This window comes from Galleria mellonella, unplaced genomic scaffold, assembly GCF_026898425.1.
Source record: "Galleria mellonella isolate WM207_F2 unplaced genomic scaffold, CSIRO_AGI_GalMel_v1 utg57, whole genome shotgun sequence".
NCBI classification, from domain to species: domain Eukaryota; kingdom Metazoa; phylum Arthropoda; class Insecta; order Lepidoptera; family Pyralidae; genus Galleria; species Galleria mellonella.
Window position 1 is genome coordinate 8,205,301 of NW_026442119.1, and position 21,146 is coordinate 8,226,446.

At 30.0% G+C, this 21,146-nt stretch overlaps 2 protein-coding genes across 2 annotated transcripts; both read right to left on the minus strand.

Moving 5' to 3' along the window:
• Window positions 1-1,883: 1,883 nt before the first annotated feature.
• LOC113509632 (juvenile hormone-binding protein-like) lies at window positions 1,884-4,627 on the minus strand. The gene is made up of 5 exons (XM_026892997.3): window positions 4,493-4,627; window positions 3,632-3,860; window positions 3,335-3,459; window positions 2,733-2,891; window positions 1,884-2,114 (listed from the first exon to the last, which is right to left on the minus strand). Exons 1-5 carry the CDS (start codon window positions 4,545-4,547, stop codon window positions 1,972-1,974), a joined length of 711 nt encoding a protein of 236 aa, XP_026748798.2. The 5' UTR covers window positions 4,548-4,627; the 3' UTR covers window positions 1,884-1,971.
• A 6,343-nt stretch (window positions 4,628-10,970) lies between these two features.
• On the minus strand, window positions 10,971-20,902 carry LOC113509668 (juvenile hormone-binding protein). Its single transcript, XM_026893059.2, has 5 exons — window positions 20,752-20,902; window positions 15,974-16,214; window positions 13,535-13,659; window positions 12,283-12,435; window positions 10,971-11,424 (listed from the first exon to the last, which is right to left on the minus strand). Exons 1-5 carry the CDS (start codon window positions 20,804-20,806, stop codon window positions 11,261-11,263), a joined length of 738 nt encoding a protein of 245 aa, XP_026748860.2. The 5' UTR covers window positions 20,807-20,902; the 3' UTR covers window positions 10,971-11,260.
• Between the last annotated feature and the right edge of the window lie 244 nt (window positions 20,903-21,146).

The window sequence follows — 21,146 nt, forward strand, 5'->3', positions numbered from 1 at the left end:
ACTATTTGTAGTTTCTGCAGAGCGCTGAACGTTCGTGAAAATATTTATATTTATACGCAATAGTTATTAGTTTTTATCAGGTAGGCCGTTAGTTTGTTTACCATATCTAGTTGTATGTAGGAAATATATTATTTTTTAAACAGCAAATTATTCCATGTATGTATGTATGTATGTAACCATGCAGGACAGCTATTTGGTGACGTATAGAAATCAAAATATTTTATTTGTTTTGTTCGCTTTGTTTACTTTTTTAGTTGCTCAAAAATAATAAGATGAGGAATTATTTATATTTAAACATACTTGAAAAATGTCAAAAGAATTTTTTTTATCAATATATCGAACGAATTGCCTTAGAAACTGACGTCATCGACGTTTACAGACATCTTTGATGGGATTCATTTATTTTTGGGCTGGCTTTTACGAAATAATTGACTATCTACTTGAATTTCCTTGAATATCAAGAGAATTGTTTAGTGACAGCGAGTCCGAATTAATTTATACGCTTTTATGTCATGTAATACTTTTTCAGAAGATATTCAATATTATTCAGTACATGAATATTATATTTACAGGTAGGAATAATGGTCTTAATAAAAAGTGTGATGATTGTTTAGCAGTGCACCCAATAATCAATGTAATTACTTCATTTTTTAAGAGACATCCAAAAGGAGGTGAATATGAATTGATCCATTTTTCTTTGCATTAGTTACACAATTACGACATCAATTTTAAATTCTTTATTTAGTATTTATACTAGTTGACTCGGTAAACTTTTTCCGGATAGGGACACCCTAATCACCTAGCGATATAAAATATACTTTACAACTTTTACAATCAGTCTGGTCGTTTCGGCGGAGTGTGACTATAAACACTGTGACACAAGATTTACGAGTATACATACATATACAGAGAAGAAATAGTTACTGCATAGCTAAATAATTTTATAAAAATTTTACTGGGTTATTTAGACATAAATTTATAACAAAAAATATTGTAATATGAGTTTTAATATTCCTCGTATACATACATCCAAAAATGATTATAATAGTCTGCTTTCATACACAAATGGCAAAAAACTTATCGATATATGTTATCGCTGTTGCGTTTATGAAATTTAACAAGAAATCTAGGTTTTGTGTCTTTATTGTTGTCATGTCAACGAAAACGCACCTACTGATGTATTTCTACCGTGAAGCAGTTGTGTTTGCGTGGCTGCGTTTCGGTTTGAAACGTGGGATATGGGGTAAATTTATAGGGTACAGAGGAATAACACCTGAGTCCTCAGGAATGGCAACGCATGGGGGGGGTATCATGGGCGAAACAGTATACTCTGTTATGTCCATGGTACTACTCATGTCTATAGGCGACGGTTACCACTTTCCATCAGGTGGGCTGTCAGCTCGTTTGCCATTCTAAGTTGTATAAAAAAAAAAAAACCTTAGGAAATCGGTTATATAGACGCGTTTTGCATAAAAGAATATAGTCAAGGATTAAGCTTCAAAATAGTATTTGCACTGGTTTATAGCTTTGTAATTTGCATTAATACAGTTGTGGATATAGCTATTGTTATTGCTATTGAAAGATGGGCTTTTTCCATAATCTTTTGTGCTCGCCCTTTTTGTTTAAAGTTTACTGCTAATTCTTATCAGTGACATGAATTATAAAACGGTTTTTGTAGCGATTTTTTTATCTTATCTCCTCAGGATATAAAGTGTATTTTCTAAAGGGGATATATTGTTTATGTATGAGTGGGCTACAGCTACAAATTAAGTGCGGTGACGTTTCTTCCTCATGCAGGTACACCTAACAGAGACAAAAATCTTTAGAAATTGTTTTAACTTATTTTTAGGCGCTTAAAAAGATATATTTAAATGTAACATATGTGCAGATCTCGGTCAGTTTCTTTTATTATTATTTAAACATAAGAGTACTATAGCATTAATGAATTAAAGCATATTTTTTTATTATTTCTTAATATGTATTATTGTTCTCCTTATTATACTCTTCGTATTGTAGTGCTGTCGCTCGGATATTTCCTATGACAGTGCTAAACACAGTTTTAACAATGTTGCAGCCGATATCGTCTTCAATAGTGGTATAGACTTCTTCTTTTTCTGTAATATTTAAGTAACTATTAATTAAATATAACGTACAAATTTAATCCTTTGAGTTTCCCAATTCGATTTAATTTCTTTTTGTATATCTTGTAGAAAATGTTTTCCATAATTTTATTTAGAAAGTATCCATTAATTTAGAAGAGCGAATACGAAAACTGATAAGGTCTCTTAGTTGGTAAGAAAATAAAAAATGACAACATGTTTCTATTTTCTATCAGATGCATTGTAAACTTATTTGCTATTCCTTGCTGCATTAAAATAAGACAACGGATTGGCAACGGACTGTCTATATATAGTCATACCGCACCCAATGTTTTATTCGAACGATCGATTGCATCTTTCAACCAAAAATCTTCGAAAACATCTGATGTTATTTAAAAATCGTTCGACCATATACGGCTGTGATAAATAAGATACGATCAGCCTTTAGCTGCAGTGCTAACTAGACACTTTTTCACTAAGGCTGTCAAGTTACAGCCATAGATAGGAGACTAATCAATTTCTCTTTTCATTAAAAATATTCTTTGAAATCGATATACAATTGTTGGAAAAGTCACTTAACGAATATACAAAAATATAGTCCAATTGAGAATTTTGTTAAAAATATTACAATACCTTTGTTCAGAGATGTTTGTTCTATAACTGGAGTATATTTGAGTTTAGGTTTATTGATAAGTTGGCAATAAATTGTTTCAGGTCCAATTGTATAGCCTTGAATTTCATTCTTACTATTTATAATTGGTGTATAATTGTAAGTAGCTCGGGCGACTGCATCTGCGAAGCAATATAAAATTTAAAAAAATGACTTAAATAATATTTTTCACTTATTATTTAAAAAAAATTCTATTAGACAAAATATTTTTTTATATATTAACAGGCCAACTGTTTAGTAAAGCAAATAATTTTTAATTAATTTATTTGCATTATAGTTGGGTCATTATTATTTGAAACTATACCAAGTTTCGAATAAAAATTGATAGCATTATTACTAAGATAAATTAATATGAGTGATAGAAGGATAGACTGATAGACGATGTTGCTCATATGTTTTTCTACTGAAAGGCTTGCCATTTTGCTAATATTTGTTTATATATCAAGCCGCTACACTAACACTGAAATTTTTAAAAATATTAATTCAGAATTTCACAGTACATATATGTATGCTTTTATATTATGTACAGATAAGTATGCTTTTAATAATTATAATGGTAACTTACTTGCTTGAATTTTCAAGGTATCGATGTAAGTTGTTCCAGATTTGATGAAGTTAATTTTCGCAGTGCCTGTGGTAGTAAAGTCGACTGTCGTATTTAATTCTATATCATGAGTATTGACATCTAAGCTGTAATATAATGAAATTGATAAATATACATAATATAAAAGAATTTATAAAATAATAATAATTAGTATAATATTATTCCAAAGCAAATGTATTACAGACATCGCTTTTTTATTGTCGAATTAAATTTAGGAAATTTAAACAGCTAATAATAAATTCTGAAATAAAGGCATACTTGAACTTGGAAATTTTCTGGTACTTAAATCCAGTCACTATTAAATCCTCGTAAGATAACTCCGTTTGATATTTATCTAGAGTGAATTGAAGTTTTTGGATTGTGAAAGGGTCCGTTGGCTTCATAGTCAGGTCAGGGGTTCCTTGGCTTGATTCCTCTAAGAATTTTTGTAGCGCTTTTGTTAAGCATTTTGCGTCAGTTAAAGAGCAATGATCTGTTTTTACAATATCTGAAATCAAGAAATGAGTAGGTACTACATAATTATATAATTGTGTTAAACCTTATCTTTTTTCGCTTGAATTCGGTTTAAAATATTCTGTATGTCTATCTATGTAACAATTTGTTTGGTTTTATTTATGAACGTTATACATTTAGATGTACAATATAAAAAAATAATAGAAAAAATAATGAGAAAAATTGATTCATTTTAATTATTCTTTTTTTATTGAAAGAGTTCATCTTTAGATACTTTTAAAATATAAAAATATTGACAGAATTTGTTTAAAGTTCAATCAAAATTAAATATTTTTATAAAGAAAAACCTTGAAGAAGTGGAATAAAATCAAAGTCAAAATTTAAATGAAATTTATTTATAAATTGATATTTGGAAAAATGTATATTATGCAGTTTTTATTCTCAGTTTAAAAGAATATTATTTCTTTATATTTTTTGGGTTACAAAATAAAATTTCTGTGGCTGATTTTGATGTTTTATTTATTGATAATGCCATATAAAAACTAAAGAAAAGCAGTATCTTTATTTGGAAATTTAAAATAAAAAAAATTTACGAACATTAAATTATTGGTAGAAAACTTGGTATTCACCTGACATTACTAATTATTCAGTTTTAAATTAACTTACCTGATACAACAATTTGAGAAATTAAAAGTATCAAAAATATTACAAGTATTTTCATTTTTGATAGAAAAAAAACTTGGAACGGCTTCCACAAAATCAGAAATATAATGAGCGTAACTATGATTGTTTCGAATTAATATTGTAATTTGTTATCAACAGTTGTCAATTATTAGGGGCGACTACACACGGATATGTAGTGAGTGAGTAAGGTATTAATATTTCACAGCATATCTTAATATTTCATACTAAAGAACTAATCATAGTTTTATTAAATGAATGTGAGTGAAGAATTAATTTCGGTTGTGCAGTCTATGTTGAATGACAAAATGATATGAATTGATGCAATGATAGGTGAAGTTGAGTCAGGTCAGTTAGTTCAACGAGATGAATTCATCGAGAATTTACTTACTTTACGTGAAGATATATGTAAAGTTTGACAGATTAATACAAAAACTAGCAATGAAATCGCTATTCTGTATAATTAATAGTACAATCTCTTCTCAAAAAATAATAGGACTTACAATATGACTAACTAGAGAAGGAAAATCAAAATAAAACAATAGAATAAAGTGATTCCTAGCATGGTACGATGGTACGATGATATACATTTTCTACTTACACATTAAGAGAGATCAATGCCCACTTTGTAATGCAGGTTAATATAAATGTAAAATTTTGTAAATATCATGTTTATCTGACTTTCTTTGTGGTAGTCCACCTGAACAGATATTTCTCGCCTTTTTTGTTAGTACGCTATCTTTTTATTCAACTATGCTCGATATACATGTTTCATCATATCCAGTCATATTCACGCTCGATAAATCTCTTTCAAAATCCATCTACTCGTATTCTTTTTCAATGGTCGAACCGATACCCCCTTTTCATTTTTGTGACTAACGTTTTTCCTATTACATTATTTTTTATTTTGTTTTTAATAGTACAATAATAATATAATATATCATATACATGTTATTTTTACATTTACATATCTACTATATATAATATATAAAGTGCAGAAATATATATATATATATATATATATATATATATATATATATATATATATATATATATATATATATATATATATATATATATATATATACTTGTAAATTAGATTGTTAATGCATATATAAATAATGATGACGATAGATTAAAATTAGATTAACCGAAGAGATATTTCTGCCTTATGTACACTTACATATAATATAGCGGACAATAATAATCTTAAATTACCATTTTGAAATATCTTGTATGTTACAAGATATTTTAAAATGGTAACATGATTTAACAGGAAAATAATGACAATGTTCTTTAATTTCGAGTTTTTATGTTATTTCAAGATACAAAAAATTATGAGTATTGTAATTGGAATTTTTGGTTTTTATAAAGTTATTAAAATAAATTTATGTACTAGTTGTAAATGGACTTAACTAGCTATATGCAGCTTTGTCTACGTGAATTAGGAGGCTTCTCTGTTTTTCCTATAAAGATGTTTGGCCTAAAGTGGGATGAAAGCAATAAAGCAGTAAAGGATTAAAACAATATGTAAAACTAATATCTGTAACTGCCCTTAGGATGGTGTAACAAAAAGCATATAATTTTTATATTGTCAGATATAGAAATAATTAGGTAGCCTAAAATTTACCAATGCCTGTATACATTAATAAATGAGACTAATTAAGCGGTTATTAAGAATAATGTTATCTGAAGGTGAAAAATTAGCCTTTCACCTATGATAATGTAATGGATGCAGATAATTGACCAGCAGTAGTCAGTGTTTATTAAGTTCGGTTGTTGTTACCCACAAACGAAAAACATATAAAACAAATCATAAAACTTTTAAAATAGCAACTTTAATAACATTTTGTTTTAACTAATATATATATATATATTAATGGATGATAATGGAATGGTAACCCCGCCTGTGCTATCGGTATACACTGGCGGGGTACCAGTGAGGGATGATAGGCGAGGAAGAAGCAGATCAGTTACCCCATCGTGACGAATCTAATCACGAGGAGGTCAACTAATATATTTGTTGATTGCGAAATGTACACGTTGTATTTCAAAATAAACTTCTAATTTTTGAAGTAAATATTTTTTTTAAAGATTAGCTTTAATTTTTTACGTAATGTAGGGTTAGAGCCCCGATATGAAAAGTGGTAATGCATCAATCGCAGCCGTATACTAATTATAAAAGTTTTTATATTTTTTGTAAGCTTCAAAAGATTGGAGGGAGACTCAATGAATTTTTTTAAACGTTCTTATGAAATTTTTTTTAAAAGTGGCATGTCTAATCTGATTTTTAAATGTTTTTCTGGTTCAGGTCAGCTTAATCGCTTATAAATGTTATATACTCATATAAAGATATTTCGTACTCATTCATTAATTTTTTTTCGAATATTATGAATGAAAAAGCGAGTTTATTTTCGCTGGCTGTATCCCAGTTTTGTATTATAATATTGTATGTTTTTTGCGTGAAAGGGTTACAAACATACACCCATCGTTATAAACAGTCGCATTTATAATATCAATGGGATAGGTAAATATAGAATAGTGCACTTATCTATGCTAACGATATACAATATCGGAGAATCAGTGGAAGATGAAGTCAGGTAACAGTGATTGTTTTTTATGACAGTATCGCTGATGTCTGCAAATATGAAAATAATACATTAAATGTGTTTAAGTGTATATATTGCACAAATTTGCATATGAAAATGATAGTTTAAAAAATAAAAATATTAAAACGAAAAAAGGTATATCATCTCTGCATTCTCCATCAGTATCTTCACCAACAACCTGTAAATACCAGTGTAATATATATGAATATTGAACTCGCCTTTTAACATCTCTTTTTAAATCGTCACCATCAAAGTCACCTGTAAATAGAATCAAATCAATTAGTAATAATTTCAATTACCTCACTTTTACCTATTCATATATGTATGTGTGTATGATTATATCCTATGTATAGAATCATATCGTCAAATCCATTCAGTTATGTCAATCACTCCAATATTTTATTTTTCTTGATCGACTCTCACCGTATCAACCTGTTAAAATCGTCTCTATAGATTCATTTTTGTTTCTCTCATATTTCGAGTTGACCTGTTGTTTGTATCCAATAGCGAGGACGGGTTGCTTTGCCATTTACGCATTTTTGCATTTTAGAAGGTGTGGAAGTCGAGCTGACATGGTATGCGTTTTTTTTTGATGAGTGAAAATGGAATGGTAATCCTGCCTGCGTTAACGGAATACGCTGGCGGAATACCAGTGAAGGGTGATAGATGAGAATGAAAACAGGCCAGTTGCCCATCATGATGAATTCACTAGGAATTAACCATGATAGTTTCCAGGGCGAACCGCGAGGAGATCGCTCTGGTTGGGTATATTGCTACTAATGGAATTCTCAGTCTCCATCACTAACAATTCCTTTCCCCCGACATGGTATACGTTAGCTACCTTTGAGATTCTAAACATATCATATGTTTATGAAATGTATACATACACATATTGTATGAAATGGACGTGGATATTTAGTGTAATTTTTAGAGTCGATCAATTAAAACGACTCGGTTATGTGGATGAAATCACGAGCACAACTCGTTATATGTTCATATTTGATCTAGTGAATAATTGCGTTACGTAGTATAGCAGGCGTTATTTAATGGCAGACACATTTATTTTCGAATATATTTTTTAAATCAAATACAGCCTACGTTTCTCGCTGATAATGTACTGTTATAACATACATAGATGAAAGAATTTTGAAAATAAAATCTTTTATTTATATAATATTATTTTAAATAATAATATCAGTTAATAATAATAATAAATAAATAGCCTTTGTTACCAATTTCTAATAATATTGATTGATTGATATAACAAAGGAAGATGAATGGTTATACTACTACAGGCAACCTTACAAGTGCAAACGGGAAGGATACAAAATTAGGCAAAGAAACCTAACAAGTATTGAAGGAACAGCAGTTTATTTTGCAAATCTTAAATGGGTTATAAAAATTATTATTTTATTTTGCTAGTTGCTAGTTGATTTTACCTTCAACATTGTACGTGTGAATATTAGAAGAAAGAAAAAGAATGGAGTACGCCCCTTCTAGGTGGTATATTAAAATGAAACTTATTTTTTAAACATTCAGGTAAAAATCTTACTTATATAATTAAATTGTAACAAGACAATGTTTTAGTATTGTGTCGGATTGTTATAGATGTATATCTGTGGATGAGGAATTGAATACGTATAATTGGTATCTGGATACATGAATATGGATATTTACTTTATACTCAATTGGTATCAGACAGTATTTTTTACCTCTTTTGTGCTGTATACGTTGGTGGAGCATCAGTGAGGGATGGGAATAAGATGAAACTAGGTCTGGCTCATTTTGACAAGTACAATAAAAATAACCAAGATGATTTCTAAGAGGAAGTGAGTAGAGATTAACCTATGTAGCATATGTATATGTATTCCTGCTAACAATATCTTATCCTTTGCGTTAGTAAATCGACATTGCAACTCGTTTTGTGCGAGTTTTTTGGTTTTTTTTTATACGACTTAGAATGGCAAACAAGCTGACGGGCCACCTGATGGAAAGTGGTAACCGTCGCCTATAGCCATGAGCAGTACCATGGACATAACAGAGTATACTGTTTCGCCCCATGATACCTCCCATGCGTTGCCATTCCTTAGGACTCAGGTGTTATTCCTCTGTACCCAGTAAATTCAGCTATATTAAAGTTTGTATATTGGTTACATTAAAATAATAATTAATTTAAGAAAGTTATGAAAAGTTGTTCAGGGCTTTATCAATTGACAAAGGTATTTCAGTTACGAAATATTATGACTTATATTAAGAAATTATATTATGTAGTATGAGGAAAAATATTTTCCTTTAGAAAAAATATATATCTGATTATGTATTGAGACAAATATCAGAAATTGAGATAGTTTCTTATTGATTAAAATTGAGTAAAGGCCTGTTATAGTTAGGTAGACAAAGGGTAGTATCACTGTGTAATATGGTAGGTGCTATTCTATAAATATAAGTTCCACATAATTCCGCTAATTGTCTAGTCTCCAAGAGATATCCAAAGTTATAAGAGACTAGACAAAAGATATTTTTGTACGCCACTCAAAGTCGAACAAATTTAAAAATAAATTAATCGAGCCACCCGAGAATTGCAATTGCGAACTCATTTAGGAAAAGCAACGTGCCCATCTTCTGTTCTTAAATTTTTTTATTTAGAATTTATTGATTTGTACTATTATTATCGCTGCTAAGGTTTACTTTAAATTCTCTGAGCATTTATACCGCAATAAAAAGTCTTTAAAAGTTTCTCCATCTGTTATTTTTGCCTATTATTTTTTACGTTTCAATTAGGAAATACTTAGAATGATATTAAAATGTTCACAAACCAAAGTCTCATAAAAATTGTGTATTATTGCTGCAATATGTGATTAAAACTCGGCAGTAATTTTAAATAAAGATAGATGTACGGGTGTAGGATATAAGGTAAAGGTAAAGTGGTATGATTTATGCAACTTGTTATGGCAAATAAGCGGAAGGGTCTCCTAATATTAATATTTAATAAGACTAGTTGTCAAGTACTCTATCTTATTAAATGTCCCAGTATCTTATTAAATGTACCAGGAGGGAGACTTTGTACAAAAGTCGATTGCTTGGGTACCTCTGTCCCATTCGCGTTTCTACCGTGAAGCAGTTGTGTTTGCATAGCTGTGTTTCGGTTTGAAGGGTGGGATATGGCGTGAATTTACAGGGTACAGAGGAATAACATCTGAGTCCTTAGGAATGGCAACGCTTGGGGGGTATCATGGGCGAAACAGTATACTCTGTTATGTCCATGGTATTGTTCATGTCTCTAGGCAACGGTTACTACTTTCCATCAGGTGGGCCGTCAGCTTGTTTGCCATTCTCAGTTGTATAAAAATAATTCTTTGGTAAATATCGTTAATAAATTAAATTACTTTGTTTAAGTCCATTACCCTAAAGTTGACTTTGTTGTATAATACGAAAAAAGTATACTTAACCTTTAATTCATTTTACTTTTTTATGTTTTAATACACAATCTCTTCGACAGGACTCGAATTGGACTCAGTGTATAAGTACTATTTATTACTTTACCAGGGGTGTAGTTATGCCTGATATTTTTATAATTGTATAAAGTAGTAAGTACACTACCAAGCTAGGTTACCCTGTATTTTGAGAAAGTAGGCAACAAAAACTCAAGACTATATTTCTAGCATTTACAAAAGTTCGTTTCTTAAATTGGTCTGACAGGTAGTTAAAACTGGGACCACATTTACACAAAGAAATATGCTTAGCATTCATCTATGATTTAAAGTATGGGTTATATTATTAATCAAAAGCAAAAAGCTTAGTAGAATTAAATTTAAATAATTAGGCAAAATTCAAATCCAAGGCAGTAAAACTACTTTTTGATTTTAATGATTATAGTGTATTTGGATTTAATAATGACAGTGTGTCTGCTATTTGTATATTACTATATATTTTTAGCTACGTTTTTTCCCGCTTAATTTACATTAAGATATTGCAAGAATCTTAGTAAAGATATTATTTTGTTTAAATGTTTCAGTATATGATATAGTATAGTATGAATAAATATAAAATAAAGACTTCTTTTGGAAGTTACTCGGGGACACAGGAGAACAAATTGAAGGAGTAATTTTATATAGTAATGCTTATCATTATTATATATCACAGGTTAAACATTTTTGAAGTATGCACTCTTCGGTAATATTCTTGCCGCTGCTCTGATGTTGTGTACAGACACAGCATAAACTGTTTCGACTATCCTGCAAGCTGTTTGTTTACGACCCTCCGTTAGTTGTTTACCATATTCCGTGAATATTTTCTTAAAATCTGAATCTGTAAATATAATAGAAATAAATATATATTTAAATATAATGCAACATAATTATAGTTATTGCCCGTTTATCTTGGTTTTTTAATTACTTAATTAATATACTATATATGGCAATGAAATTATCGGGTGTGGAGGTATAACACCATCGTTCTTAGAAATGGCAATGCCCGAGCAGTACCATGGGTATCCAGTGTATTCTGTGATGTTCATAATGCTGCCCATGTTTTATGTGACGGTTATCATTTTCGATCAAGTAGACAGTCAGTCAGTCAGTTTGTTTGTCATTACAAGTGTCATAAAAACAAAATTAAAAATATTTTAATAAATAAGCTTATTTATTTTTCTCTTGTTTTTTTGCTAATCGTTAGTTTCATTGTCTTCGATTTATGCAAATATATGTTTCGATTTTTTATTTATTAAAATGATCAGATTACAAGTATTGATTGTTTAATCGGTGTAATGTGAGAGGATCCCGAGATCGGAGCCTACTTCCATATGTTAAAGTCTTTCTGATCGAATGTAGCGTAAAAGTTGATGCAAGCGCGTGCTGTTTACAAACAATTTATAATTATATATTTATAAAACGTTCACGTGGTTCACATATGGTTGACATGTGGTGAACATAAAATAGGCCACTCCTTCCTTTCCTGTGGGTGTTGTAAGCGGCGACTTAAGAACTTTGAGAGATTAACTTGGTAGATAGATCTGCAGCAGCATCTCTAAAAGCCTAACTGCGGTTGTCAGTCCACCTACCAAGCGTGGCAACTACTGGAAAAACTCCCTTTATGGAAGGCTTGACCAGTTAATGAATGAAATGATGAAAGATGATGAGATATATAAAAAAAAGGTAGACGTCATACCAAGTTTCAAGGCATCTTCAAGGGTAGAACTCACACTAAGCGTGGGTTCACCAAATATTTCGCAAGAAATCGTTTCTGGACCAGCTTCATAATGCTCCACCCCTTTATCATCAGTCTTCACGCTATAACTATAAGCAGCTCCACCTTCTGCGCCTGTAATTACAGATATGCAATATTTTTAATTATGTAATTTTTTTATTTAATTCGGAATGATCTAGGTATTAAGCGCTAATTTGATAGAAGGTGGTAATTATCACATATAGGTGTGAGCATCATAAAATATGGGGGGAAGGATTTATAAATAATGCAGACCATCAGTCCCATTGCTAGCAATATACTCTGTCATGTCGGCTTCCAAGTAGTCTCCCTGGAAACCATTGTGTTGTATTTCAGGCGTATTAATCACGATGGGCTAACTGACCTGTCTTTTCATTCTTACCTATCATCCCTCACTGGCGTCTCGCCAACGTATACCGTTAGTGCAGGAAAGGTTATTATTGCATTATTATCCATTAAAAAAAATACACTATGACGTCTATGTTATGGTAACCTCATGTGTTTCCATTCGTAAAATACCATAAAACCCTTATAGTCTGCAACTTTACAGTTATATCTTACCTTTCAAACCGAAATACAGCGTTTCAGGCATAGTTACTTCCCAGAAAAAAATACGAGTGGGATGGACGTTCTTGAGAGGTTGATGGTATTTCGTATAAAAAATCATTACAAAACTACTGACATACATCCAGTAAACGACGTAAGTGTCTTAATTTACACAAAAACAAAATGTGTCCGGAGGTTGATATTATTAAATATAAATTAAATGTAAATTAAACGTAAAAATGTATGCGAATTTCGTATTGGTATAAAACAATGAGGCTTTATTGTAAATATGACATGTAACAAGATAGTTGAAATATCTACTTATTTCTATATATGTGATAAAAACTGTAATTTTACTGTTCTAGATGTTTATAATGATCACATCTTCTGATATATCCTTATGAATGCTAAATAGAGTTTGTATATTTAAGGCCAAATATTAATTAAACAGTTAAAAATAATTATGGTATATATTTAAAGTAATTAAATTATCAAATCAAATAAGAATTTTGTAAAGAAATTGCAATTAAATGCCCGAGAATTCTTGGTTTAATAACATAATAATATTTTATTACCCTCGGAGCACGCAAAATAGAGTAAGTTATATCTGTCAAGTTATATACAAAAGGAAAATAAAATATATACTTACTAGCTTCGATTGTGACTTCTCCTGTGTAGGTTTTTGATGACTTAGGCAATTCAATAACTAATTCTCCTTCTGCAGTGAAATTTACTTTTGTTTTGAAATTTACTGCCTTTGTATCTCTAACTAATCTAAAAAAAATAGAGATAATTATTTTTAATTTATTTTATGTTTTTAGGTATATAAAATATAAACAGCCAAAAATAATACTGAAAATAGTGACCCCAAACAATCAAAAACTAGGCATAAAACAAAATAGCTATAAAGTAAATTAAGTGCCAATATTAAAATGAATAACTTAATTTTAAATCAATCTTTAATATTTAATCAAAAGTTAATGATGAAATGTTATTGAGTAGTTACAAAGCGAGTTAAATAAATCCTGTTTCTCACCCTATTACACACGAACACACACACACTATCGTTCATTAAGAAGGTCAATTTTAAAAAGTGTACAATAACAGAATTCTTTCCATTATTTTAATTAATTTCATATTGTTATTTTTATTTTATTTTAATATTACATCATACATTCCAAAAATTATTCTCAATAAATTTAAAAACACAAATATTGTATGTTGTTTTTTTTTCATAGTTATATAAAAAAAAACTACATTATAGTTTTATTCCCTTAAGCCTTATTAGTATTACCAATGTTTTGACGTTTTCACGATTTAATCATTCGTCATGAGATTTCATGTATTTGGAATGGAGAGAGATAGAAGATACTTTTTATTTCGGTCAATCAATATATCTTAGTTATACTAAATAAGATACTAGGTGTAAATATAGCGAAGCAATAGGTTAAACTAAACAGCAGACTGACTTTTAATGCCATCAAATTAGGATCAAATCTAAATTTTCCAAACATACTTTATATGGGCGTTAGCGTAGCTATCTATGTGATTTCTTTTTCAAATTTCATTCTATTAAAAGCAAGACTATAATATAACATATTACTTAAAAAATACTAGAGGTGTAAATTTTTAAAATTTATTATATACGTTGTATCCTATTATAATGATGTTTTCAAGATATACCATACGCAACTTTCTATATGGAAACTTCGTTATAAAACTTGTTGAGGAGATATTGTTACCGCTATTAAAAGTTCCAATACCTACTTAGTGTTTGGAATGTTAAACATAAGAATGTATAAAATTAATTTATATTCAAGTGAACTTAATTAAAAGCATTTTTAATAGTAATTTTTAATGAATCTTACCGTTCAGTTCAGTATGCAATTTCACTTGAGAAGAACGGGCAAGAATCTCAGCTATTGCTTTTTTTAATCAAAAGTTAAGTTTTACAAGTTATAAAAGAATGTAATGGATACAATGACTACTAATACTATAATGAGACCGGAGTCTACTTTCATATGTTAAAGTCTTTCTGATCGAATACGGCGTAAAAATTCTTGATACAAGTGCATGCTGTTCACACCCAATTGATAGTATCTAACATATTAATAAAACGTCCGTGTGGTCCCGGCATAAAACAGACCACCCTTTCCTTTCCCGTGAGTGTCGTAAGAAGCGACTAAAGGAATTTAATGGTCGAGGGATGGGCAGCGTCTGTCTTAAAATATCACCAAGGCTTAACTGCGGTTGCCAACCCACCTGCTAAGCGTGGTAACTACTGATAAATCCACCTAATAGGAGGTGGCCTATATTCAGCACCTACCTACCTAATACTTGAATGATAATTGAAAATAAAAAAATAGTGTGTCTTATCAAAAGCTTCCGCAGACGAGGGATTTTTGTGTGCTAGGAAGTTTTTGTTTTTTATAGCAAAAAATTGTCACGGACTTGTTTGCATTAAAGACACTCATATTTAAGTCTTACTTGACAATAAACGATGAATGTTACTTACTACCCTGATAGATATTACCAATATAAGCATTTCCATTTATTTATTTTACAAACAGTGGATTTAAAACCTAATAACAGAAAAGTTGAATAGACCATATATTGTAGATTATAAATTTTGTTTTCCATTAAAGTTTAAAATTTCAGGTATAGTTTTACAAGATTTTTATTGTATGATTAGCGTGTTAGCTTACTATGATAGCACTTTTTAAATAAAAAAGTCAGAAATATTGAAAATATTTGTTTTTGACAATTGACAGATAATGTAGATATCGTTAGACTTTATTATTAAAGCTTTTAAGAAATTTTATTTTAAAGGTCAATAAAAAGGCAGATGATTGGAGTTAGTCGGCGTAAGCTCTTATTAAAACAAATATTACTTAATAGTTTTGTCTGGAAAAAATACGTATTACATACATATTAATTTGCGTATATACATTTTATTACATATTTTATAAAATATATTAGTAAGATAATATAGTTAATTATTCATATATATATTAATTATATACAAAATTATATATATTAAAATATTTAATTTCTAAATTCATAGTTTATTATGTGGTTAAAAACTTACGTGAAATGTGAAATCTTCTGATTTTTAAATCCGGTTACCTTTAAATTATTGTACCGAACATTCAAATTTATTTTTTCAATAGACTTTTCTAAAGAAGGTATAGTAATAGGGTCTAGTTTTTTTATATTATATTCTGGTATCCCTTGATATGTATTATCCAAAAAAACTTGAGTTGCTTTGCTTATGCATTCTATATCACTGACATCACAAGGCTCTGTCGATAAGTTGAGTTTACTCCCATCTGCAAGGAAAATAAATAAAGGTTTAAAAAAAACAGTGTAAAAATTAATAGCCATATAACAATTGATAACAAACAATTAATAATTAGAAGTCTACATTCGCAATCATTGTTGAAATTTCTTCTTCTGAGTGTCTTCTGAAGAGTCTTCTCCATAGATCATTTTTATATTTTGGTTATTCAATATTATCTAGGTCACGAGGTCAATGTCAAAATTACCCATAATTTACTATATTATCAATATAATACTTTTACTTATAAAATAACCTCCCTGCCGAGGTTTTTCCAAGAGACTATTACATGGGGTTCTTCAAAAGAGGGGTAAAGACGTCTTCAGCCCTACCCCTAGTATAGCAGGCGTTTTTACCATAAGCTACGGTAAGCGTTTACCAACAGTTGGGCCGTATGCTTGTTTGCCACCTTAGTGGTATATAATAAAAAAAATCTTAAAAGATTTATATTCACTCTGATAAGAGATTGATGATTTGAATATTTAGGATGCTTTATACGATAAAATATTTATTCTATCTAAAATTAATATTATTTATTTATTTACTTTAGGGTGTAAATAGCAATTATAAAAATTAAATGATATTCTCGAGACTAGAGCATGGGGTTCTTCAAAAGGGGGGTAAAGAGATTTCTTCAGGGTCGGCAACGCGCGCGTAATATCTCTGGTATTGCAGGCGTTCATAGGCTACGGTAACCGCTTACCATCAGGTGGGCCGAATGCTTGATTGCCACCTCAGTGGTATAAAAAAAAATAGAATGATATAATAGGTATATCTGATTATAAACTCTCAGTTATAGTAATACTTATCATCATCATTATATCAGCCATTAACTGTCACCTGTTGAACATAGGCCTCTCTCTATTGGGGGCATAATACTAATATACTATAATAATTAGGAAATGAATTTAATTTCATATTACATATAAATATAAATGTTTGCATTGTATTTCATAGGCCAGATTAAGGTATCCTTATAAGAATAGTATTTATTCTTAAACTATCTCTATGTTTTGTCACATAAGCATATTAATTAGAATCTGTGTAATGACATCATTCGTGGAGTCCACTTTTGGTTTTACAAATTAACTATCACTTTTATACGACCGTATTATAATAATGTGACGCTTGTTTATGGATTATGTTATCACTCGTTGATAATTTCATTATTATAATTATTAGCACAATTATATTTGTTTTTGTTGTACTTGTATGTTTATTAATCTAAATAACTATTCAGTGATTGTCTTGTTACACAAGGTAATTCGTTTTAGTATTATTACATAACTTTCAGAAATGCGGTGTTGCCCGCAGAAAATGAAATAAAAAGGATCCTTTGTGATCTATCTATCGAATTAAATTTAGACCAGTTTAGCTATTTGATTGTAATTTAGTCATATATATTTAAAAAAAAACCTGCAATGTCTCCGACTGATTTATACATTTCAATATCTTTATAAACATTCATATTTATATTGCTAGTATGATTAATCCTACTTTCAAATATTGTTTTTATATACATACAGTTATATACTTTAGTATATAGGTATTAAACGTTAATCTCATTTCGGATTATAACTATCCATGCGAGAAGCTTTCGGCGCACTCGTTTCAGCATGTATATTACTGTGACGTGTTTCTATTAACTTTAATTTTAAAATGTTTTCATTACATTTATGATTTACAAAAGCAAAACAATAATTAAATCTTATTTTTAAAATTATATAAGGTACTGTACTAAGGTACTTATATATTACATATGAAATGGACTTTATCTACATTGCACACAAACATAATATTTAATTAATATGTACGCTGACTGACCTCTATTAGATAATACTATCATATACCTATATATGGTGTTATAATATTAGTTTTGTATATCCTATCCGCCTACAGTATGCAGCATTATAAAGTTTAATCTGTTTAATAAATTAATAAAATTCACTGTCCGTATTGTGACTTCTTGAAAGAACTCCATTATATTAACAAAGTATAAATGAACAAATTTCAAGTACTTTAAATAATATTACGTGATTGATAAAATTATAAAATCTTAATATCTAGTAATGAAAACAAAGTCCAGTAGGTGACAAACGACCAAAAAAAAAAAAAAAACTTTCCAGAAACATTATTTGAACGGTTAACTGCGTTCGCTTAAAATATAATTAAATAATAAAAATATACTTTATTACTTAGATTATATAGATAGTGTCTCCATACAAATGCTTCGAGAAAAGCGGGTCAAATTTTTAATACAATTTTGCGTGATAAATAGTTGTGACTATTTCCTTTATAAATTTTATATTTATTTTGCTTCATACTTTTTGGATTTTTAATGCGTAAAACCTCAGGTTATAAATACGTCAAGATAGATTATGTGCGTAAGTATCTGTATACTTTATTACTGTATTCTTTAATACAGATAAAAAAAAACGAGCCAACTAATTTGACAATAAGCTGACAAAAGTTGAACTGTTTTTGAGACTCGATGCTCTATCTATATAATTTCAGGTTTACTATTTCATTTATGGATGAGCACCGAAAATTGCATATTTTTACTAGACATACTCGTACTAAATTGGTAACAACTATTAACAAAAAAAAAAGGCATTCCAGCGATAGGGCTGACTCGGCTACGTTCGCATCAACTCGTGCATGAACAACTACTACTGAATGATTCTAGCAATTAGTAAAATAATCGTAACATGATCGTCCACTGCTGAACATAAGCCTCCCTTTAATAAGTAGTTGCCACCCTTGGCAGACGGATAGGCAACCATAGTTAGGCTTTGGAGATGTTCTAAGAGGGACGCTGCTCCTCAAACCTTGCCCTCCCTTGGTCGCCTCTTACGACACCCACGAGAAAGGAAGGGGTGGCCTATTCTATGCTGACACCACAGGGCCAAAAACAAAAATAAAGTAAAATTAGTAGTTGAATGACTTCAAAATCATTCGAATAATTCCAGTGAATTGCTCAGTCGAATAATTAGAAGCCGTTTTACTAAATTCGCGTATCGTTACTTTATACACTTTCACAGTTATTATTATCATCATTATTATCCTCTCAGTAATTATCTCTCCACTGCTGAACATAGGCCTCTCCTACTCTTCTTTGAACTATATGACCAACTCCTTTCCAATTTCTAATTCAGTTTGCTTATCCTTCGTGCTATGTCAATGATTTTGGTTCTTTTGCGAATATCCTCATTTTGGTTTCTGTCATACAAAAAAAAAACTGCAAGCATAGTTGTCTCCATAGCCCACTGAGTAATTTGAAGCTTTCGCAATCACGGGCAATCGAGTAGAACCATATTTCGGTTTCATAGGTCATCACTGGCAAGAAGTACAACTTAAAAACCTTCGTCTTCAAACTCTGAGATATTTTTGATGAGAAGAAGTGGCACAGTTTTCCGAACGCTGCCCAGCCGAGTTGGATTTATACTTATGAACTCGTCATAATGAGCCACCTGACCAGACTTCATCCTTATCCAATAACATTCACTACTATCTCGTCAGTAAATATTGATAGTGTAGATAGGGTTAACATTCCATTTTGATTTACTAAAAAAAGATCTCTAATTCGTTCTCTTAGAAAATATTATGGTATATTTCGAGTGAATTCTAACTTTCAAACTATGGGCTAAATAACTTAACTCTATCCTTTTCGTTCAATTTTTCACTAGTGTATGTCATTATCACTATTAGTTACACTCGCTATGCATCTACTCGTCACCTATATACAAAACTTGGGGGGAAAGAGACTGTTAGTAATGGAGACTAATGGTCCCATTGCTAGCAAATCCTGTCAGATCGACCTCCACGCGGTTCCTCCTGGTAACCATCGTGACTTGTTGCATTTGTCACGGTGGGCTAACTGACCTGCTTTCATGCTCTCCTATCACTCCTTACTGGTGCCCAGTCAGTGTATACCGATAGCGCAGGCGGGGATACCATTCCATCATTATCCATTAAAAAAATATACAAAACTTAGACAGATCTTATTCAGAAATAGATTGATAATTACGCAAAATAAAGTTGTCATATCCTATCGTAAATAACCGTGTTTATTAGATGTTCCGCAGGGATAATATTTTAAATTATAAAAAGAATGTGAAAATTCTTAAACAATTTTGAGAAACATGTTTAAAAACAAGTCAAGTATTTTAAATTGAATATTTATAACGGTGAGGTGGTTCTTTTATAATATCATATCAAAAAGTAATATTATGTAAATTATAATAAAAAAATATAAAAGAATATACTCCTAAAAGTGAAAACTGATTAGTACAAGTATAAGCAAAGGTTACATTTTAAAGGGAAAATCTTTTCAAAAAGAGTCATTTGGAATGCAACGAATTCGTACGAAGTTACATAAATTAAGAAAAAAGTTAAAGAATAATAAAAGACTATAGTTATTAGTTTTTCTTAATTTTTTTTAACTACTAAAGGAAAAATTATCTTTAATGTATAAATGACGTTACACAGTTATGAGTAAAATCATAATCAATATAATGTTTATTACTTACCCGAGAGGGCACATTGATATATCACTAAAACAAGGAAGATATTTAAAGTAATCATTGTGGTATCCACCTGTGTGATTGACGGCAATATACTGAGAACAATTCTGCTGTTTATTACAAATGGCTCTCAAATTTATATATGAACATGATAATCTTGTGGGCAAATATTATGATAAGGAACAAAACGAAAGAAACCGATGTCACAGGTCAGAATTTATCATCGTTGTTATATCAAGCACGTAGCATTTACAAGTAAGAGTTATTGTTAGTATTTATTTATTATTATTAATATGTTGTTGGCAACTTATCAATATACATACCGATATTTACACATAAATAAAAGTAAGACTGATTGACTCACTGATCAAAGCGTGTTTGAAATTGCAGGAAAATAAATG